At 37.7% G+C, this 24,130-nt stretch overlaps 2 protein-coding genes across 2 annotated transcripts; one reads left to right on the forward strand and one right to left on the reverse strand.

Annotated features, from left to right (window-relative positions):
• Positions 1–144: 144 nt before the first annotated feature.
• Positions 145–20,699, forward strand: LOC110858426. Its single transcript, XM_022107204.2, has 15 exons — positions 145–815; positions 11,532–11,857; positions 14,188–14,413; positions 14,480–14,869; positions 15,115–15,198; positions 17,327–17,457; positions 17,663–17,711; positions 17,827–17,874; positions 17,946–17,985; positions 18,070–18,213; positions 18,302–18,391; positions 18,744–18,868; positions 18,986–19,023; positions 19,115–19,343; positions 19,425–20,699. Exons 2-15 carry the CDS (start codon positions 11,567–11,569, stop codon positions 19,622–19,624), a joined length of 2,085 nt encoding a protein of 694 aa, XP_021962896.1. The 5' UTR covers positions 145–815; positions 11,532–11,566; the 3' UTR covers positions 19,625–20,699.
• A 52-nt stretch (positions 20,700–20,751) lies between these two features.
• LOC110858427 lies at positions 20,752–24,035 on the reverse strand. The gene is made up of 6 exons (XM_022107206.2): positions 23,159–24,035; positions 22,863–23,018; positions 22,275–22,781; positions 22,109–22,184; positions 21,926–21,987; positions 20,752–21,853 (listed from the first exon to the last, which is right to left on the reverse strand). Exons 1-6 carry the CDS (start codon positions 23,231–23,233, stop codon positions 21,440–21,442), a joined length of 1,290 nt encoding a protein of 429 aa, XP_021962898.1. The 5' UTR covers positions 23,234–24,035; the 3' UTR covers positions 20,752–21,439.
• Between the last annotated feature and the right edge of the window lie 95 nt (positions 24,036–24,130).

Raw genomic sequence — 24,130 nt, forward strand, 5'->3', positions numbered from 1 at the left:
GAATGGACAAAAGGCTGAGAGGATGGCATAAGCAGATCGCATGTAATATTTAGCATCACAATTCACATTACCTTTTTAACTTATGTAGCATCTGCTCTGCCTGCGCCTCTCAGGCAAGGCAACGTAAAAAGCAGCAGCGGATCTCACTCGGAGTCATTTCCACTCTCAAAGCCAACCACATCCGATCAAAATCCGTCCTACACATTTCTCTCTTCAAGTAAATGGACCAGCACGACGAGCTATTTTTATTAAGTGTCGCAAATTCCCACAACAGTAATTGGACAGCTTGATAAAGTTTTTGCAATAATAAATACCAATAATATTTCCTCGGTTTGATCTGAAATTTTATTGGAAGCATAGGATCGGAGAAGGATTAAGTAAAGTAATCGCATCTTTTTTGGAGGCAACGTGAGACTATTTTGTTACTGGGAGTGTTTTGTGGAATTGATTATTTCATAACGACATTTATCTCTACGTTTCTCCTGCCTTGTTAAATACCAGTATTCCACCCAGTTGAGTTTTTTCAACGAGTTGACAATTTCGTACGAGGAAAGTGGGAAGAAAGTGGCAAAAAGTTGTGAAACGACGCGTGAGAAGAAAACTTTTTGTCGAGAGGAAGTAGTCGCAGAAAGAAATTGGAGGATTGGACATGACGAAATAAAGAGATTCATATTGATTTTTACGACATAATCCTTTTTAATCTTGTGTTTTTGGGGGGATTTCACCTTGGGGGAAAGGAACCTTCAACCTGCCCAGAGACGGAGATATCTCTTGTTCATCCAGATAACCCACAAAGGTCCCTCCAAGTTTAACAGGTAACCGAAATTATTTGCAATATTTTCATATTTTAGAGACATTTTATTGACTTCAAATTCAAAAAGAATATGACTTCGTCAACAAAATCCTCGAATAATCCTCTGCCATACTTGTGCTGTTTACTCCAAAATAAATCGGTTCTTGCATAACCCAGTGCGAAACCAGACAATAACATGCATTGCATACATTCATATGAGACAAAATGGCCAAAATGAGCAAAAATAGGCACATAAATAACCCAAGATGTGGTATGTACAACAGTTAGTTAGCTGACAACCATGCAACCATAAATACACACATAAATAACAATGTCTCAGAGTCAGTCAGTAGGCAAAGTAGGTAAATATGTATCATACCAAGAAGAAGGAAAAGAAAAAAAATGAATGCCATCCTCCCTACAATAATAATCAAGTGAAATATTTACTAAAAAATAATACGGCTCGTTAGTCCTGTTACAGTTTCCTTAATTCGAAACATTTCAAATCCAATGCCATCCACCGTGGAATCAAATGAACCCGATTAAAATCCTTTACCTTATGCTTGAATTCATCGTTTTGACTCATTTTTCTCTATTTTACGAGTAAAATGAAAAAAAACGTTACTTGCGGGTTGCTCATAAATATATTGTTGCTCAGTTTTGTCCAAATTTCAAGAGTAAAATGTAATAAATTCCAAGATTTTCCAGATATGTTCATAATTTGCCAATTTCTTTCGAACTTTTTCCCTCGAAGTTTTTTTCCAAACGACACCTGATTCCTGACTTATCGTTACACCAATTTTTTATGAATCTTTGTTGGTGGGATTAGTGATGATCAAGTGATGACGATGTGCACGGGCTAATTATTTCGAGCGGATACACACCCAGATCCCAGTTATGTCACAGTCACACAGTTTCTTCTTTCCCCTTTTCTTGTCATGTAATCACAGAGTCGAGCTGCTGCTGCTGGTTGCTTATTTATTTACGTGCTTTGTCTGTGTCTTAACCAAATCCGCGCATTTATGTGGAAATAAGACTTTGCCTTGATCTTCTGGTAGAATTTTAATCCACAACTGCGGCTGTAGGAATATTATTGTTGCTTGCGTACAAAATAGTGGAGGAATTGCTGTGTAATAAAAATCCTGCCACCGATTTCATGCTGCATGCCGCTCTTGATGTCATCCCTCCATTTCCTCGAATCTCAAAATTGTTGGGGATTTCATTTATTTACCTGCATTTGTCCTCTGAAAGTCTGAAACAAAGTAACACAGAGTGAACGGTTTTCATGTAAAGGCATCCCTTAAAAGCATCCCGTGTGACAAGGAGTCTGCATATGCACACATGCAAGTCTGCACGAGATTTGTGGGTTGGATGGTCGTATAAATGCATAGAAATTTGAATCGAGCCGTTTATAAATTTATTTATTCGACAGTTTGTAAAAAAAACTGAATTAAAATTAACATTTTTAAAGTACATAGGCACATGTCACTGTTAATGGCACAATTTAAACGATTATGGATTAATTAGCAATGTCTTCAAAAAAATTGGCTGATTTTGCTCCCTTATTGGCTCGTTAAAATGCAACATCACCGTTTCAAAGTATTTTTATACTTATTTCCTTGAGCATCACTTACCCACCTTGATTTATCAGTGTACGGATTACAGCCTGTTGCGGCTACCTGCTATAACCACCACCATTCTCTTGCTAAATGACATTTTTCGTGTTTTAAAAGCCTTTAGGAGACGTGGTGGTGGTGATAAGCACGGTGTACAAAGAAAGACCAAGTTCGTGGTCGGAGCGATGGTTGGCTTGGTTCTGCTTTGATTCACAGGAACCCATCGTCAAGCGAGATGAGACATTTTCTTTCTACCGTAAACTCTTTGAAACTCTTCAACCTCGTCACAAGAGCTCTTCTTCTTTCGAGAAGAAGATGAAGTTCAACAACTTGACTCTTATTTAATCTCTAATGAAACTCTTGACTTACTAACCGACACATTTTTAATTTGCACTTGACCCATTGTCCTCAACCAAAGCTACGTATTACGTATGTATCCAAGCAGTTTCATAACTTTCATAGCGAGCAAATCCATAGCTTTGTTAGATAATTGTGTGGCTGGTGCATTAAAAATACGTAAAATGTATTGGTGGATAATCAGACATGAGAGTTGGAGAAACTCTCGAGGGTCGGTTATCTCATAACGATTTAGTGGCAGCAGGACTAATCCTAAATTAAATGGATGGACATACACATACTTTTCTCAGTCTGATTCTCTCGAGGAGAAAAATCTGCAGTATTTACGACTTGTTTGCTCTCTTTTGTGCTGGGTAAAAAGATCAAGTGTTGATTATTTGGTGACACAATAACGTAACTTCCATATTACTCATTCGGGATTTTATGTCATCTGGTCTACTTCCGTGCGAGACTTGGTCTTATCTCGTCTGCCACGGGGTGGAAAATCAAATCAGTTCCCTAATCCTGTGACCGTGTCACCTTATCATTCACGCAGAAAAAAACTTATTTGTTGCTTCTTTACGTATGTGTTTAACTGTACCATAAATAACATTGACTTTGAGCAACATGGCAAATTTACGTATGTAACTTCTTTGTCAAGGTAAAGAGCTCCTTTTGAAGGAAATATCCAAACTAGGTGAAAATCGTGATTTCTTTCTCTCCTCAATTAAATGACAAACATAAACTAAACTTGTCATATTTTTGCACTTCTGAGGAGGAGAAGACTCGATAAGAAATTGCAAATCATACACATTCTTCTCTTATGAATTTATTACAAAACTAAAATGCACGTACACGTTTTTTTAAAAAAAGACGCACTACGTAGTGCTAGGAAACTCGAAACTTGATCCATGCATAGCTATTTAGGATACGTACGTACGTGCGACTAGGAATTTTCCAACTTTCCATTACATTACAAATCTCTCGTAGGTACATATGCACATATTTCATTTTTTCGGAAAAGTAGGAGGTAAGTAATTGCAGCCTTGTGTGTGCATGTGCATCGAGTAACTGTGAATCGCGTCGCTTAGTTTGGATTCGAGCAGTTAATCGCTCCTATTAACGCAACGGCTTCCCCAAAAAAGGGATAATTTCTGAAACAAGGAGGACTGGGAAATCTAGGCTCAGAAAGCAGATACTAAAATTGTTTACGCTCTTGCAGCCCATGTGACTGAACCAATAAAAGTTTAACACTCACTCGCACATCCACCTCTCCTTCTTATCTACAGTAAAGTTTAAAACATGCAATTATTGGAGGAGTCAGGTTGAATTTTATTTGTGGGTAAAGCAGATCCACCAGGAAGGTGATGGCGAAAAAAACATGATCCTCTTGCCCATTCATCACTTGTTCTTTTCTCTGATGGGACATGAAACGTTTCCTGTAAAGTGTTCTAAATTGGTCATAAATTCACTCTTTGGGTAGGCCAGCCAAGCAGGAGTTATCACTAATTCTAACTTAAGGTGGTACGAAAGGGAAAAAAATAATACTCATTTTCGATGTTTCACAATTTGCGGAAACTATTGTCAATAATTTTATAATAATTAAATTCCCGATAGATTATAAATTACAAAAAATTATGCAAATCATCAACCAATATTTGGTACTTCAATGTACAATTAAATTCAATACCATATACAAATTTAAATGTTGTTGCATAACAAATATGTAAGTGCCCTCGGACATCCGGAAATGCGTTGGTCACACTGTCATCATCCTATTTAAATAGCAAAGAGCAAGCATGCAGGATTGATTGTTGTATCACAAATTCGCTCCGTCTCACAAATTGCGACAAACCTCACCTCCAATTACACTGCACACCTTTCACGCGCAAGGATGATACGACGCGATGTCTCACCTTGCCTCTCAATCTCACAAATCCACTGCTCACCACACTTGATCATTGCTCGTCTCATCTTGGACACCTTGCTCAGCTCAACTTTTGTTTCACTTCTCGTGCTGACTTTCTTTGCTGCAAAAACGACCTGTGGCTGAAACTGAAGCAAGGCAAAGGGAGGGAGGAGGACGAACCGGTGTTCGGATATTGCACACGGACACGGAAGTGTCTAATTTTAAGCTAATTTTATACTCATGTCGAACTTGCGCCTATAAAAAAATACGTTTTGTTTTTTAACGTGTGACGATGATGATGACTTTACGGATGACTTTTACTCATAATTCCGTTTACTGCTAGTCAATGGCTGCATGCACAGGCAGGATTTTATTTTTGTGTGTTTATGGTTGCGCATTTAAGTGCATGCAATGAAATGGTGAATTAGAGACACGCGATATTATGCTATCTGGATATGCACATATACGTATGCACGAATACCAGATAAGTTAGTACAGAAGCTAACATACGTAAATAAGTATATTGACACTTTTAGAACAAGACTCTTCGCAAATATCACCCGTTTTTTCTTAAAATTCTCCAAATTTCTTGTAACAATTTACAATGTTCACACTTTTTCTTTCCTCTTCTTTCCCTAAATTTGTGGATGATTGCCCGTTACGAATTGGGAAGACAAATTATGGTCCACTGTGTGCTCAAGTGACACGTGTTTCCTTTCATGAAGAGGCGTGCAAGTAAATCGTCTTCTTCTCACTTTTTTGAGAAAAAACTTACCGCATAATCTTAAACAACCTTCAATTTCAATCAGTATTTGTTTTAGTTTTGGTCTTTTTTTAATATCCTGTATGAATTAAAGTTACACAACTTTTGGACAAGATTTGTACCAGAACGATGTATGTATGCATGCAGATTACACCTGTCCTGGTCACGCACGCAGAAAGGGTTTATTTAAGATCAATTAAAAATGGTAATTTTGTGTCCAAAATATTTTTGCATCTTGAGACTCCAAGATTAAATTTTTGCCAAAATATTGTCCCGTTACGAAACGGTTTTGCAAATTGTGAGATAAGAAAAGTCAGAGATGAATTAAATGGAGAAAAATGGCTAGGAATAAGAGATAAGGAATATCCCGTCATCTAATCAACCCATAAGAAGAAATGATTCTGAACTGATTCACTAATAACATAATATTCACTTTTAGCTTGAGTAATATATACATATCACCTTCGCCATTAGCACATTTGGAGCTACACTATACACGTCCATGTGTATAATTTTAAAAATGAAACAATGCAATCTCCTCCACCCCATCGAAAACGGTTTCATTCAGAACATCCGCATTTTTCCGCACAAAGAGAGACCATTTACCAGGCAAGAAAGGCACTGAGGATATTACACATGTCAGAATATGTGTATCAAAATGTGGAGCTGAGCTGAGGTGTGATGATGATGATTTGATTGCACTTTTGGTTCATCACTCCTCGATCAGTGTGAGTAAAAGGACGGGACGAATGATGAGATGCCGAAACCAATTGTTCTTTGTGTCTTATCTCCAGGAGGAAATCTCATTTAGATTACAATACCAAGGAAATCTGTGCAGAGTCCATTTGCACATTTCCACTTGGTGGACAAGACTTGAGACTTGGACGGGAGCAGTTGTTGAAGTGGAATTGTGGATGGTGTGGTTAGCGTATTTTAATTAATATACCAGAGACCCAGGTTGGGACTAATGACCATTATTCCGTCTCTACTAAGAATATTTTTGCCAGATCGAATATTTATGGATATCCGTCCAAGATAACCTTCTCGTCTAAGGTGACTTGACCCTTCACCCCTCGCCCAAGAGATAAGATTATGATGGCGATAAGATGACATTTACACTTGCAAAAATAACTCTTAATTCCAACAATAATCACCGTTACGACCACATGCATGCCTAGTTTAATTCAGTTTTGCGTTATTTGCTCAAGCCGATGATGGCTTTAGTTGGAGATCATTTGGGAGAAGAATTAGTTGTGCCCATCATCAGCAAGGTTTAGGAATGCGTAGGATGGGTCACACTTGTGAAAAAGTTTACAGTCTAATTTCCCATCAACGATAAACATTTGGTAACACGAAACTTGAAGGATTTAACAAAAGGTCCCGGTTCACCTCTTGCCTTTGTCACCCTTCTTTCTCTTCTCGCTGTTTTGTTGTTTACTAAACTAAACTGTTAACGTTCCTCTTCTTCTTCTTCTTCTTCTTCTTCCCCTCAGAACTAAGTATGGGTTTGGTTAGCAAAAGTATTATTATTCGCAATGTGCTGAATAATAAGGTGAGATGAACTGAGATGACATTACAGCAAACAAGGCTCATTTGTCAACTTGTGCGAATCTGTCATCTCATCCCTTCCTGGCTGGCTGACGAGGCGGAGGGTGTGAGATCAGCTCATCACCATCAGAATCATACGTTAGTTAAGTAAGAGTGCAGTTTATTATATAAATGATTTTCCTTAAATGACGGCTGCACATGGGGCTGCATAATAGTAACAGTTTCGGCATGGGGCGAGGTATGCGTACGTAAGGAATATAAAGCTTGAGTTATTGCTGACCTTTCCTTCCTGGACTTGGACAACGTCTAAGAGGTTTAAGCGTCGAGATATTGGCAAAGTTTCGCCAAAACGGTATGGTTTTAAGCATGGATTTGCTAGAAAGCTTGCAATTCTCGCATGCTTACTTATTTACAGGATGCAAAATATTAGTAAATATGTACGAAGAACAATAACGAGCCATATATTTCCTTTAAGAGATCAAAATGAGTAATATGCGGATGACGAAGCACAACCACGGCGAAATAACTGCACTTTGAATTACTTTACTAAACGAGGCAAAAAATTGTCAACAAGTAGACTCGCACATCGATAAATAGATAAATATGTTCAAAAATGGCAAAAAATAGCTCAATCAAATCCACAGAAAATGAAACTTTGATCACATCGATCACATCCACATTTCAATTAATTTTGGAACTTTATCACGTCTCAAAAAACTTGATGCATATAAACTGCTTAATTCCAAGAGAATGACGTTTCTCTATTGAAGTAGTAGCACTTGATGCTAAAAATTCGCAAAGTTTTCTTGAGCAAGTCATTTTTTATGGGAATCTGAGCAAGTTAAGCGGTTTAGCTGACACCACTCCATTTTATTTATGGGAATGTTTCCCTCTTCTTCCTCCATTCAATTCATGTTGCGTAGATTTTAGCCTTTGGGAGGCAATGATCCGGTGCATTGTGGTGAAAAACACGTTTACTTTTGTGACTTATTTGCACCTTCACTCATTTCATCATCTCCTGAGCACTAGTTGCTACTGAAGGAGTGATAAGAGAGAGATGAGACCTGAGAGAAAGAAGCACCGTTGGCTGTTCAACTATGTATAGAAGAAGGAATAATAAATTACAATCTACAAATCGAATCCTGTTGTCCAAAAAGGAGGAAGTTGAGCAAGAACAAGATCGCATTTTCCCTGAAAAAGTGAGGAAGTTACCTCATCCGTCGTCGGACAGAGTTTAAATTTAAACAACAATTACCTTCTTTTCTTGGAGGATAAAGTCTATCTAAAAATTCACGAGTTCTCACCAACCAATACCACACACTGATTCCGCAACAATTAAACCCTTCCTCCATTCCCCTTTATGCTCCGCAACAATTAAAAGTAAAGTAATGTTGCAGTTGTGTCAGTGTATTTATTTTTGGCCGTGTAGCATGTGCATGCATTAAACCCGCATCATCTTCTTATAGACGGCGCATTGTGACTCGTTCACTGAACTTCTTCGTACTCATCACTGAACAAATAATAATATAGAAAAAAAGTGAACGGAATTAAATAAATCGCAAATTTGGGAGTTCTTTTAGGCCTTTTTTACATTTACGAAATGATGAGGAATGATGATTCTGAGAGAATGCTCTTCTTGGTTGGTGGTATAATATGAAGTTTTCGAAGATTTCCAAAATTTTGACCAAAATAAAGCCTCAATTTATTTACATGTTCTTTTCCCCTCTTCCGACCGACAATTGTTTTAGGGAAAAAAACTGAATCGCATTGTCATTACGATTTACCAAAGTGCATGATTTTCAGCCAGATTTGTGCAACATCTGGCTAAAAGGAGGCAGGAACGTTATAAAATAATGATACCGAATGAGCGGAATGGAATTAAGGAAGTTAATGAAATAGAAAACGGATCCCTTTTTACCTGATTTTACTCAATGTTTGCTTTATTGGTGTAGACAGACGGAGAATTACGTAATAAAAGTGGCCACAAAAAATTGGAGAAATACGGAACTGGTTCTAAAACTCAGGCAGTAACGTGTTGGGTGAGGTTCATAACGAACAAGTAGTGCAATGCAAACTCCGTGGTGGCGAAGCTTTTAGTCTGACTGCGCTTTATTGTTTTCTTTTTTATTTAAAGCACTAAATTAAAATAGCGTCGACAATACAACAGACGGACGGAGTTGGTTTAATAGCTTCCAAAAACGACGGCAATGAACTACCTTCACCTTCACAATTGGCTGTAAGTTTGTCACAAATTATCTATGTCTTCGTCCATGCATTTCACTGACAAAATTGTCAACGTGATGAATTATTCTAAATAAATACATGATTTGTAAATGACGTGACCTACTCGTGCATATTTGTCGTCCTTATTCCCAGTGAAATTAATAAAGGTCACCCTGCAGTGAAGAAAGGTCGCATGAATCAGGGCAAGATTCACCACGAATCAATCTCGGAATAATGTCACCATTCATTGTCTCTCTTTAGTCATGACTGATCCAAATTTCACCGATTTCGATAGATAAATCCTTGATAAGGAACTTTGTGCTTGTCTCGTTTTGAAATGTGAACAGAGACCTCTCAGTTTCACGAAAGAGTCAAATGTCACGGGGACGAGGGATTTTCCGCCTTCATTATGTCACTCATCCCCTTTTAATCGTTTCCCTACCTGCCGGCTTGTGGGAACTGGATCACTTGTCGACAAGACTCAATTTGCTTCCAAATTCGGCACTTTTGCAAATAGCTAAAAATTGCCGTTAGTTAAACTTGCAAGTTTCATTCCTTTCTTTGCAATTTTTAACAATGACATGACATTCAACTAAATATGCAATTGGATTGCATTACAAGCTCGTCATTATTTCCAAGTGGAGAAGGTATTTTTATTATGGCGACCATTATACGAACGAACGACGAGGCCAGATCTCTCTCAGACGGTCAGACTTTACCACGAGTAATCCATCTCCCTCCTCATTGTTGCAGTAATGCATTATTACTCCCGTGGTAAAAAAAAGCTGCTGCTCTGCTACCAGCCTTTGTTCTAAGACCTCCTACCTTGTAATTGTCACACTACTCGGGCCACGGACAGATTGTTGCAGGAAGGCAAAAATCCCCACAGCCATTCTCGTATTAAAGAGGTGAACCAAAGGCTTAGCTTAGGCGAGCAAGTGAAAGAAAACAGCGTGCATTGGAGACACTCAGAACATCAAGTTCAATCCGTTATTCGTAAATCAAGTGATAAACACATGAATGACTCGTTGCATGCAAATGATTTTTAGCAATGTCTTATTTCCCCTAATTTGTTTCTCGATAATGCACTATATGAAAGGGAAAAAGGGTTTTGGAAGAAAGCTTGTGATTAAAAATATGGAAATTTTCATTCTCAAGCTATTCGAATAATATCTCTCATTAATTTTTGGAAAAATTTGGGAAAGGAGTAGTGTCTCAAAATAATCTCCAAATATAAAACTTGAGCACTCGCTTTTTAAAGCGATTTTAAATTGAGTGAATGGCAGATGCATTGCTCGATTCATATTCCACTGATCTTTCCTCGTCTTGCTTGCTTTACTTTCTTTTATGTATCCTCAATCACATCGAAGCCCTTTTTGTGTGTTTTATTCAAGGAATTTAAGAAATGAGTTAGTGGAGTACAGTTATTTACGAAGGAAGGAGCAGAACCAGCCCAATTTATTTGAGGCACGGACATTGGGAGAAGGAAGGGTTAACTTCACTTTATTTATTTGCATTGTGGTCCTTGTTTGACGCGTGGTTTTGTGTGTACGCGTAAAAGGTGGTAAAAATACGAATGCAGGCTGAAGGTGGTGAGAATTGCATAAAATAAACTGTAACAACTGTACCCAACAAAACCATAAACTGACATAAAGGGAACAGATGTGAGAACCGGTGGCATTTCAGTTGTGCCAATGAGGACTGGCGCTTGCTAATAATGCGGACTGACTCAAGAAGCCAATTCAGATTGGCAAATTAACAAGTTTCGTTTAAAGGGGTCTGAATAAGGATGCCGTGGTAGGTATGCAGATGAGTTGGTACAACGCATGTGGTAAAATTACCGTTCTCTTCTCCGTCAAAGAAGAAATACAAAATGATGAAATTTTTAAAATCCAAAAAATGTGGATAACAATGTTTAAAATGTAATAAAATTTGATTATTGTACGAGTTAAAAGTTAATTTATCATATGAAATTTAATAGATCAACTGTACCTGAACCCCATGCAGCAAGTGTGCATGCACATATTATTCTCATATTTTCATATATATATTCTGAAGGCATTTTGCATATGTATGTACACAATTTGTACTACAAATTCATGAAAATTTTGTAAGGCCATAAAATTTTACTTTTGAAATGGCATTAAATTGGTTAAATACTATCCAGCTAATGTTCCCAACTATTTAAACTGAAGGTTAGCTAATAGTAGAAGTGAGACTATTCCTAAACGGTGCTACCTTTTAAATACAACTTTGAAGCTTTTACGAAAATAATTCCAACAACAAATAACATGTGAAATGTAGTATATATTATTTTATTTTATGCTTAATTTCATTCCGCAGGATTTGCTTTCTCGGGGATCTTGTCACCAAGAAGAATGTTGAACCTTCCATCCCCTTCTACTCCTCCTCCGCCCGACAGCAATACCCAGAATTTGGAAACCTGTGCAAAAAAGTCGGCCCATTCTTCCCACCAGTGCCGAATTATGGATACGAATAATCTTCCGAAACCCTCCCCAGCCTCAAGAAATAGGAGGAACAATGGCGTCTTTAGAAGAAGAAACATGTCACCCTGGTCGTCCTCACCTTTCTCCTCGTCGCCCCTCTGCTTGGGCTCTGTGCTCCTCATCGTATCCACTTTTTTGGTCGGATCTCCCGTTACATCACTCGTAAGTGTCCCATTCCTCTCGATATGATGTTCTTCTCACAACAAATGAATTGCTCCTGCTCTCCGTCTCCTCTTTAAAAAATTCACCCAGTCCTTCTCACATTGACATAATGATGACAATCATTATCGCCATTCACCATCCTTGTTATTGCTACAGATTGCTCAGTAAAGTATGTACCTAGGGAGAAAAACGTTTCTTTTCAGCCGATCTCAAATTCAGAATGACACGATGAATGGAAGGGTGACAAACATTATTACGTCGTCAAATCGGGAAGAAGACGAGTCGTGTCCGTCTCTGAGTCAGTTGCGTCACGGAAATGACCCCGTGGAGGCAAAAACATGAATTTGTTTCATCCGCAACAATTTAAAAGCGACCTTTCACACTGATTATTTAGTAGCGTATATTCATACATACGTGGGTATAATTTGGGGATGATTAATTGATTAAAAACCTGAGAGGAGGATAGTTGAGTGTGCACATTGTCATCAGTTAGTACGTCTTTTGTCTGAGGTAACCTCAACTAATTAATTTTGTACGATGGGAACAATAGGCAATTAATCTGGGTGAAATTACAAGTCGTGCAGGGGATGGAATGAGACGTGTTGTGGGCAAAAGATCTCTCTTTGGGAGGTTTTATAAGTCCACAAGTTGTTTACGTAACTGTTTAGAACAGTTTAGTTTTTTGAGAATTTGTTTGGACAGTTTCATGTTTCACATATTTCCGATTCATTCCATTGATAAGAAGGAAAAGTCCATGAACTACTTTCTAAATGAATCCCTCTAATTTTACACCATGTCCAGTATCATAGTAAAATAAACCGTCGCAAACGCGCATACGGAAGTAGCTTCAGACTACTTCACCCCAACCACTCCCATGACATCGCGAAAACACTCAATTTCACTCCATTTCACCTATAGATTCAATTTTTTTTAATCTCATTTTGCCCCGACCACACCCCCTGGCGCGGAGGGGGTGTGGCACAACTCGGGATCACTTCATTTCACTCTATTTCATCCATAGATCAAATTGCACTATAAATCTCATTTTGCCCCGACCACACCCCCTGGCGCCAAGGGGGGTGGTCCGGTTGCCCCCAAAAGTTGATAGGATCCTCCCCCTAGGGTCATATGTATAATGGCGAAAACCGATTTCGATTATCTCAATCCGTTCTTCCGTTATCCTGCTGACAGACGGACAGACAGACAGACAAAGTCTTCGCATAAAGTAGCTGAAGCTACTTAATAAGTACGCGTATTCATAATAAGGCACAAAAAACGCCCAATTCATACCCACTCATGTTATTAGCACTTGTAAATAAACAATAAACACCTCATTTATCTATTTGAAACACGTTGCGGACTCATCTTGCTTATTATGTCACATCCGGTGTATGCACATATACGTACGTAGGCCTGCCTATTGTGCACCTTCACGTCTCTCATTCCTCCATCTAGTCCAGTGTGTACAGTCTCAAAGCGATGGTGGTCTGGTATTGTTTACCGTGGTGATTGTTGATGCGTTGAAAACTGTAAAGTACGCGTCTGCTCCCTCCCAACAAAATTATTAATTGCACCAAGTTTTACTTGCACAATAGGATATGGATTACATTATCTAATTTACATATGTACATGACAAATTGCACCACATCCTTTCCTCTCACTCTTACTTTCTTCCCCTTCCAATAAAAACTGACCATGCATGCTTGTCCAATCCATTAGGCTGCTAATTGTCGACCCCACCCAGGAATTATGTGTCAATGGGACGTTTACTGAAGTGTCCCTTTTTAAATAGGTGTGTCCATAGCATGGCACATATCCCGACAGTGATCATAATTATAATTTATGTGTTTAACTAATGACGGGATATCATTAGTATTAGTGAGATAATCCTTTAATAAAATGTGTACGACAATGCGCGACAAATCATTTTATGGCAAATGTGGTGACCGACATGTTGGGTAACACGTAACATAAGTAAAAGTGGAATGAAGGGATTCTTGTTACCGTTCGCAGTGAATTTAGTTATAAAACCCATGATGAAATCCTTGTTGAACTTGATACACACAAAAAAGCGTTCCATATTAAATTGCAATCTAGAAATTGCAATCTAGAAATCAGTTACAAAGAGCTTATCGCTTTCCATCATCTCCCCCTTTATTCGTGGAAGGGTGTCGGGGTCATCGCTGGACTGGACGTTCGTTGCATTGTTCACACGTTTTTTTATTTCATTGCATCTGGGTCATTGTTACTTTATAAAAACTGTGATAGTGTTTAATATGCAGCTGAGATTCTCTTATAAAAAATGCTATTTTTCTTGCTCTCAATTCCAGAACACGAAACCATCCCCGTCCGCCCTAAAAACGGAGCTTGGATCCGTTGAAGACACCGAATTCCAAACGACGTCCGCGTCCGTGACCCCCATCAAACTCCAAACGATTTCCTCCTTCTCGGGAGAAAGCTCCACGATGGAAGTCCTCGGTGTGGACAAGACCAGCACGTCGGCCTCGGCAGGGGGAAAATTCGACAAAAGTGGGGACTACTTACTCCCCCCAACAGGTAAATTTACAATCAAGTGGTTATAGTATTTCAAATCTGAAATATACTTACACCGCTTGGTTCCAGGGAATGGATGGCGTGACCAAATGACATCTACGCATTTTCATCATGCAGACTCGTTAGAAACGGAGGACCCAATCCTAGATTCCAACGACAAGGACAAGATCGAGTATGAATACAAAACGGGTCTTGGGGCTGGTGGGGATCCCTTAAAAAATGAGAGTGGGACGCGAGAAGGGCTGCAAGGCGAGGGGAGCAACCATCAACCCGTCGTCTTTGTGGGGGGGCCGGGCTACGTCCCTCCAAACTCTTTGCGACAAAGGCCGTCTCTCGAGGCGGCGAATCCCATCTACCAGACGAGACCCGTCGCCCCGGCCGAGTCCAGATACCCCGTTCACCACCAGTCCCCCTGGGATCGCAATTACAGGAATCCATTCAACATGACCAGAGTTCAACGTAAGCCGTCATCTTTGTAGTGACACACTTTTGCTAATTATCTATGTCCGACGAGTTTTTTCTGTTATAAAAACCGGACGGTTTAAAAAGATTGGGTCAGTTTTATTATTACCCAACATGGGTAACACGTCAATTTTTTCATTTTATTGCAAAAAAGAGCTTAATTTCACATTGTGCTAATCGTCTTTCTATTACTCATACGTATATTATAATTTGAGTCATTAACTGGACTTTTGGTTGTGCAGACATCGAAGCCGAGTGCCAGGACGACTTTATGAAAATCCGTGTTGCATTTAATGGATCGTTCCACGGTCTGGTTTACTCCTCAGGTGAGTGTCCACTCTTACCAACACTTAGCATTCTCATTTTTACACCCTTATTACCCTCGCACTCCTCCTCGAAAAATTTGCTAAAATAACATCTTCTTCGTCTTCTTCAACCCAATTATTTTTTGACTCGCAAAGGCAAAAAAGTAAAAGAAATACGGCTAATTACATAATGACGTTTAGTCACGTTACACACAAGTAACGTGACATTTATCTCTCTGTGTACTTAATTATTCGCGTTTACTTTATTTATTTATGCTACGGTAACTTTAATCAGAGAATGTAATTAGTTAAAGCAAGCAAACAGGAGGGTAAAACGGATAACTGTCAATTCAATTTGGTTTTAGACAGCGTCGTTTGTGTACGATAGCGGACTTGACTTTGGTTCCGTGGTGGGTGTCCCATTATCATCCTTTGCCTCGTGTAATTGTCTTGAGCTGCGTACAATTAAGATGGAGACGGGTTCGAGTGCAGTCATTCATTCGTTTCCATTATTGGGTTTCCATTACACCTTTTTCTTCCTACGTGGGATTGACTACAGGAAGGAGATTGTGTCCAAGATATGCACATGTTCAGAGGGGAAGAATGTGTAACGGGACGGGGATACGTGGGATGGGATTCAATAGGCCAGAGCAATTTCGAAAATGGGTTAAAATCAAACTTTTGACGTTGACTTGAATTATTTATTGTTCAACTTATGAGCTAAGCACGACTCAAAAGTAGAAAGAAGGATTTTTGAGACGGATAAGAATTTGGTGTCCCATCCAAGCAGAATATTAGTGTCCAGGTTGGGTGCCTACCTCTTCAACTTGTTCGCAATATAAGTATCTACGTATGAGAAACAGTGAAAAATTTAGCGTTATTAATTACACAACACGCTGACAAAATCGTATTAAACCTTCATCACGCCTGATTAGTTATCGTTATCCGTCTCGTCAATTAGTTTACTTGAATTGTGGCAAATCACGACAGAAAAGAAAGGGAAGCTCTGATTTCTTACACGGCAAGAACCAGCCCCAAAAATCTCATCTTGGCAGTTTGTTCATTGTGCTCAAAACAAATCACATTTCCTGCTCGTCGAAAAATTACAAAGTTGCATTATCTATTTGAGCAAATAGAGGAAAACAAACAGGCAAGAATCTCTCTCCTCCTCGCGTGGAGAGAGATTCGATTTTATGATTATGATTATGGAAGGATTTTTTAATGAAGAAAACGGGAATTTTGAGACGAAAGAGTTTGTAATCTTATTAATGTGCATTATTATGTTACCGACCGACTTTGGTTGGGTAGTGCCATGAGTTAACGTGACTTGGGCAGCGTGGTTGTAAATCTTGGAGAGATGGGCAATGCAATGGTGGTGGTAATTCGCAAGTAGTTCTGCTTCTAGTGTCAGTGCCAGTTAGTTGAAATTGAGGTAAAATTACGTAATAAAATACATCATCATCAAATCTACAGCTACTATGCTGCAAGACTTGTAAAGATTCATCGCTCTTAATGAAGGTGGCCAATTGTACTTATTATCATTTTAGCCAGTGCAAAAACCATGCTTTATTCAAAACTCTATAATTCGATTTACTTATTACATTATTGTTTCTAGACAGCTTCTTTACGTAGCAATAATTAAATTAGCAGCATCACAATGAATATTAAATTGATAATGAATTGCATATTAAATAATTATGGGCATGGCTTCATTTTCGTTTGTCTCATATTTTCATCCTCGGTCTTGCTAACTACAAATCAGGACAAAATTAAATGAAATGTTAGAAAAAACTGGCTGTTTATGTAGATATATTAGTTTTCCATTCTAGAGATGAAAATAATCATCGTCAACTTAATTTCTTTTCCTTTCTTGATCTCTCCCTCCACCACTTTTTTCCTCGCCTATTTCATGCAACGTCGTCGGAAGGGATGCATATGCATTTTTTTGTTAATTTTGTACCGTGATTTATGTATGTACCAGGAGCCAATTAACCAAACCAACAACGTCCCTTTGGCTCTCCATGACTGGAGAATAATTTACTATCTGCCCTTAAGTACCTCTCCCCCCCACTTTCAATTTCCGATTCCCATTTTACGACTACAAATAAGTTTTACCATGCCGTAAAACCACTATTTTTCTCACCCACAGGTTATTCCTACGACCCTGACTGCGTCTATGTTAACGGGACTGGAAGAGACGGATATGAATACTTGATCAAGCTCAACCGTTGCGGAACTTTGGGGGCCAGCAATCACGCGGAGGGCAGAAAAGAGCCGTCGGTAATTACAAAAATAACAAATTGGAGAAGAAAATAATTAAACGCGTCGTTTCATTAGTTGTTATTCACTCATCCTCCGAAAAGTGACAGATTTAACAGCGAGTTTTTTTAATTTGTAAACCACTCCACGTGTTTGATAGCCATTTGAAGAGGTAGAAATTTGAGAAATTTGAGACTAAAAACAATTGCTTTTTTGTATCCTCCAGAAAAATTTTATGTGGAATACGGTCACAGTTCAGTACAATCCAATGATTGGTAAGTCCCCCAGATTTGTGACTAATAATCTGATTGTCAGTGCAGTGAGAGAAATTAACACAATTATGTAAGTAGATACATATTTACTTAAGTTTGTATTACATAATTATTGCAGAGGAGGAATGGGACGAACATTTTAAGGTCACTTGCGAATATGGATATGGTGAGTTGAAGAAATCTGAAATCTTCAAAGTTTCAGAGTGACACATATAATAAAATGATGTAAATTCGTAGATTTCTGGAAAACGGTGACATTTCCCTTCCTGGATGTCGAGTAAGTTTGAGACGATGAACTTTCACATTTCGTCCCTAGCATCATCTCGTTGATCATTATTTAATAACAATTGTAATTATGCAGAGTGGCGACAGGAAACCCAGTCGTATTTACTCTTACTCCGCCCGAATGCTACATGGAAATTCGGTACGGGTTTGGAACTAGTGGAACCCGGGTGGGCGGTCCTGTTCGCGTCGGAGATCCGCTCACCTTGATGATCTACATGAGGTATGCAAATCCATATTTATTATGAGCCAGCTATGAATTATCAATGATGTCGCTTAATCCAACGTTTTTTTAAATTCTTCCGATACAGATCGCAGTACGACGGTTTCGACATTGTTGTCAACGACTGTTACGCGCATAACGGGGCTACCAAGAAGATTCAGCTCATCGACCATTACGGGTATGTGGGTGAAATGCAGGTGCTTTTAGTTTTATTGAGTGGGGAGGGAGGGATAGAAGCGAACGACGGTAGCACAAGTTAATTTTTATAGGTAACTGTTACAGCAATTAAGTAAATCGTTGACTCGGTAATAGCTATCATTTCTTGCGAGGTGACATTGTCTGAAGCAGCCAAGATGTTTTATACATCCCAACGAATTCAATTTATTCCCAAAATTTTTAATTTTTAGAGCAATCTGCTAGTAGATATGTCAAACCTTATTTTTCATAAAATAAACGAGATACAAGAATTCAGACAAAATTTATGACGATGTTAATTTATTCGTACGTTAATTCATTAATTTCTTGAATAGGTGCCCTGTGGACAGCAAATTGATGTCGCCCTTCCGAGGGACGTGGTCTCACACGGGAGTTTATGAAACACAAGTGTTTGCTTATCTTAAAACGTTCCGATTCACTGGGTCACCAGCTCTCTACAGTAAGTTCTGAATGCGAATTATGCACAAACTCATAAAATAATTGTCTTTAGAGACCATAAAAATCATATGAAATTTTCCATATTTATCCAAAGTATTAAAAACCTTTCTATTTTCAGTTGAATGTGATGTTCGCATGTGTCATGGGCAGTGTCCGGTAATTAAGTATTTATGTATTTTTTAAAATTGGGTTTTTCAAATTGAAATCCAATTTCTAAACTTTGTCTTGAAAATTATTTGCATCACAGAGCCAACCATGCTACTGGCGAAATGTGAAAAGCGTTAGGAAACGTTCCGTAGACGAGTACGGGATAGAATCTGACGACAAGGATCGGAATTCGACGCTGTCAGAAAATCTGAGTTTATTCCAAGCACTGCGAGTTTTACAAGAGGACGAAGAACCGGAAGCTACCCGATCCGAGTTTAATGATCATGAAAGCGTGTGTGTAAAAACGGGGACTTTCACTGCAATGATTGGTACGTAAAATATCTGCACAATTAGTCGAAAAATGGAGTCCCTTTCTTAATGATTTATTTATTTTATGAACATTTACGCAGGTCTGAGCACTCTGATTCTCATACTTCTCACCATTTCCACCATGATCATGTGTTTCCGGATGAGGCGAGTCAAGTCGTTGGACGACTCGTTGGACGTGGCTGATATTCTGCGTCCATATTCTCATCACGCTGCCACCCCAAGTCCGAGATGGGCGTCCCCAACGTCATCCCCCATGCCACCAATTATGGGAAAGCGATGATGAAGACGGTCCCCAGTAGTTTTTCATAATATGCCGAGTAAATAATCAAAAGAGTAAAAATAATCCATAGTTTTTTAAGAGCGTCTACTAGTAAAGCGGAAATCCTTGTACGATGTGACCTTAATCGTAATTTACATAATTTGGTTATTATTCCAAGCTGGTAGATTTTATTTGATTATTTGCTATCGATTGCAATATGTTAAACTTGTGATGATTCCAAAAATGGATAGAAAACATGATTTTAGTAAGATTAGTTCCTTCGCGGAACAATTGTACCAGTAGAAAAGCAATTACTTTTACAAAGTCAGTGAAATGTTTTGCATATACAAAAAATGCTTTTCATTTCGTACCAGCCTTTCGAATTACATTATTTAGGATACATACATTCAAATTTGGGGTTTTAATTTAGCTAATTTAATCTAGCTTTAGTATAATCAAGTAAAACAGGGATTAGTTAATTTCATTGTAAATAATAATATGAAGTATACATAAGTTATAGTTTTGTAAATTTTTCGCTAATTCATCACAGTGCCAAATATACCTAATTTTAAGCTGGGAATGGAATAGTGTGGTTTATATTTACGGATGGTTATGGATTTCTAAAATATTTGGGTTGTTCTTATGGTGGTTGGTTAGTCGTTTTTATCATGTGCTTGTAATAAATAGTTTGGTAGGCTAAATGTAAGGTTTAGGTAAGGTATCAGTAAACTAATATAGAAACTGTAATAATGGGGTTGGGATTTATAAAATTTGGGAATATATACAAACGGTTATTTTAGTTTAGTTAATCCATACGCTGAATTACAGTAATATTATGATATGATAGAATTTAGAGTGATGATGAATAGTATGACTTCCTGATATTTATACGTACCAAGACGGTGATATACTTACCAAAATTTCGTTTCATTACATGAAAATGGACTTTTCACAAAATGATAAAATTATAGTGTCGCTAGCCAGTTTTTCATAGATTATGCATAGTTAGTTACCATTTATTAAGAGTAAGCCTCGTCTTGTCTTGTACCGGTGTGTGTATTAAAATAAAGAAGCAATAAAAATCAAATATCTCAAATTACTGGGGATCTGGTGGAGAGGAAGATTTCTTATTTCGGTGAATAATTAGATTAGATTTAATTGATTTAGACCTTTATTCACGTGTCAATAGTAATCAGTTTACAAAACTGGTTCAAGTACTCCGAGTACTGTACTCGAATTTAACCCTTCGTAACGAAAACAAAATTGTCGTTTTGCAAGAACTGGGAGGAAGACACAAGTCGTCATTATAATTTTCGAAAATCCGGAATTTTGTACATAATTTAATTCGCAATAGTTGCCACAATTTTTGTTGAATTTATTACTAAAAAAACCCAAAAGTCCCTTTAAAACTCACGGGTTGTAAATTTTTGACTTTGACCTTAATAAGTAGGTATTCCGAACCCTGATTTTAATAATAAGATAATATAACAATAATAGTAATGCATAAACAGCTTTAAAAAGTTTATGTATAACCTAAAATCACGGATAATGAGAATCGAAACAAATTGGAAGTCTGTGTGATATAATTGTTGACAAGAGGTATTTTTTGCGTATACTAAAATTATGGCATCTATTATAATTGATTATCACATAATCACATATTGTCATTTTCGTAGGATTGTCAATTAAGTTGACTAAATAAAGCTGCCAAATTTTTAGTTTGGCAGGAAATTATTAAAATACTAATAAATATACATATCAATAAATCAGATCCACTTAATATCTCTCTGAGACGTTGCAGGATGGAATTTCTGCAAAAAATAAGGTACACAAATTTCAATAAATTTCAAAATCTGGATCAGTCAATGTATGAAGTCGTCGGGTGCCGTATTTCTTCCGAGTAGCTTTGGATAAACTATTTCTTTTAATGCGAGGACCGGTTTGGCTTTTTAGACTATGTGATCTGAACACATTGTTTGCTTGACTACTTCGAACTTGCATTCCTCCCGACCCAGCTGGGCTGAGGTCACTGGAAGGGGTGGCTGCCGGAGGCTGAATGGTTGTTCTCAGTACAAAATATACGACTCCAAATCGAATGGAGTTATCTCCACAGAAAAATGCACAAACATTAATTATTTGAACCACAGGAGGGTAAAGCCAGTCTGCCAAGACGTAGACAAAGATGCAAAGGCTGGCGAATAAAGTCCAGAGATACGCAATCAGCCAGAAACGGAGGAAAGTTTTCTTTTTCTGCAAACAAATAATATTAGATTATTTGTTTATGCATCATAAGTATTACTGTATAATTAGCATAACGAGTACCTTAAAGATAAATAGCAGTCCAACCAGATTTAGAATGATCCTCCAAATTCGCAATTCTTCCTCTGGAAGGAAACATACAAACTTGTCAAAATCATTGAGACACGTGGACATTTTTGTTTCCACTGTACAAAATGATTTTGGGTCGACAGTGGGCACTGAAATTAGAAGCCATGATCTTTGTACCTTTAATGAAGAACATTCCTCCACCCAATAAGAACTCAGTGAGTGCATGAGAACTAAGAGCAAATATGTTCCAAATCTGTAATCTCGGTGAAATCAATTCAACATGTTATTACAAAAAAAATTATAAGTCATATTTATGAGCTATGATAAACATGCATGCACTTACAAATTCGAACATTACTAAAATCGCTGCTCCGAGCCTTGGTATGTCATTGTAAAATTCGAAAATCTTATCAATGCTTTCTCCGACAGGTTCCATGAGCAAGAACCTCGGCGAGTATTTGGGTGAACTTGCCGGTTCGGAAGCATTATTCTGGCTCTGAATTGTTGAATCCACCACAACAACAATGTCATTTTTGTTGAACTGTGTCGTATTAGTTTCTAGTTTCGTTGATGTGTCAAAGTTTTGTAATTCTAGTTCGTTTTTTCGAGATGGGCTAATGTCATCAGTTTTTAAAGCTTCTTCCGCCTTAGCGTTTTGTAAGAGTCGTCGTAAAGCTTGCAGGAGGACGATGGTAATATAAAAGCGAAGGATGACAACGACGGCCAAATTTATGAACCATATTTCGTCCGAGACCAAGTCGTGGGTGGTGTTATACACACCGAAGCCTACGAAGAGAAAGTCTGCAATAATGGAGATCGGTAACCATGAAAGGAGGATTCCTCGCCTACCCTGGAAAAATTGCGTGCAGATAATAATGTAAAACTATGTGTAACTCTACAAATTTTTGATTTAAATTGGATACATATTTACCAGGAAAATGAATCCCCAAAGAAAGAACGACAAAATAATTTTCAGAGAAATTATACACAACCCGAAAATAGTTCGAAATCCGATAGGCACGTCGTCATACGTGTGAGTGTAGACAAAACTTCCTAAATAGTTTAGGAACCAGTAACAGGAGACGGCCTAAATTAAAAACAAAATTACCCATCATTTTATTACAGGTTATGCAATTTGTATGTATCATACATGCAAATTAAAAAAAACTGATTCATACATCATGTATGAATCACTATGTAAAGGTTATTTGTCAAACATTATCTTACAAAATCTAACAACGCCGTTAAAACAGTCGCACTTCCCAATGGGATTCCAAACCGGAACAACGATTTTGATATCATGTTAATTTTTCATATCGGTTTTCATTTACAAAAGTGTTTTTCGTTGTTTGTCGTTGTTCCTTCCGTCTGTAATTTATGTACACCGGTTAATAATGATGCGTCCATGAGAATAGTGGCTAACAATGGCTGACAATGTAAGACGTAACGTAATTAGCGTCTCAAAAAACACTTGTAGATTTTAAAGTCTTAAAAAAATATCACATTTTTATCGAGGCCAAAACACTGAAAATCACATGTAGATTTTATTATGAAATCAGTCAATGTGACTAGTAAAAAAAAGTATGTACGCGACGTTAAAATTATACATTTTTGAAGTTCCACGAAACGTTAGATTGTGTTATAGTACATGTGTATGATTTGTTATCAAGAGTGATCATTCAATGATCACTTCACGTAGAACTTTACACACATTGAAACCGGCAAAGGGTTAACTATTATTATGGGAAGTTCACACGCTAATGACTTCATTACTTAAATGCAATATCCCATTTATATTAATGGGCTCCAAGTAATAGTGAGTAGGTATACTATAGGTATCACATTTTCATACTGTAAATACAATAAAACTGAATTAACGTAGGTTAATTCAAGTTTTAATATTATTATTATTGTCGGTCTCGATTCAAAATTAGCTGACTTGACTTGACTCTACAACTATGACGGTAAAGTGAGTGAATGCTGGTCTGGTAATAGAAAGGACTTTAGTAGTAAACGAACTACTTAAATTACAACAATTAAACATCTTTCACATTCAACCGAATTTCAATTGAATGACGAAAATATTGGTGTAAAAAAAGTGTAAAAAGTAAAACATAATACATTTGAAGAAAGTAAACGATGAGAATTCTCAAGTCTGGAAATCTTGTGAATTTGAGCAAAAAGAGCGAACATTGAATT

The sequence above is a fragment of the Folsomia candida genome, unplaced genomic scaffold, assembly GCF_002217175.1.
Source record: "Folsomia candida strain VU population unplaced genomic scaffold, ASM221717v1 Fcan01_Sc021, whole genome shotgun sequence".
NCBI lineage: Eukaryota > Metazoa > Arthropoda > Collembola > Entomobryomorpha > Isotomidae > Folsomia > Folsomia candida.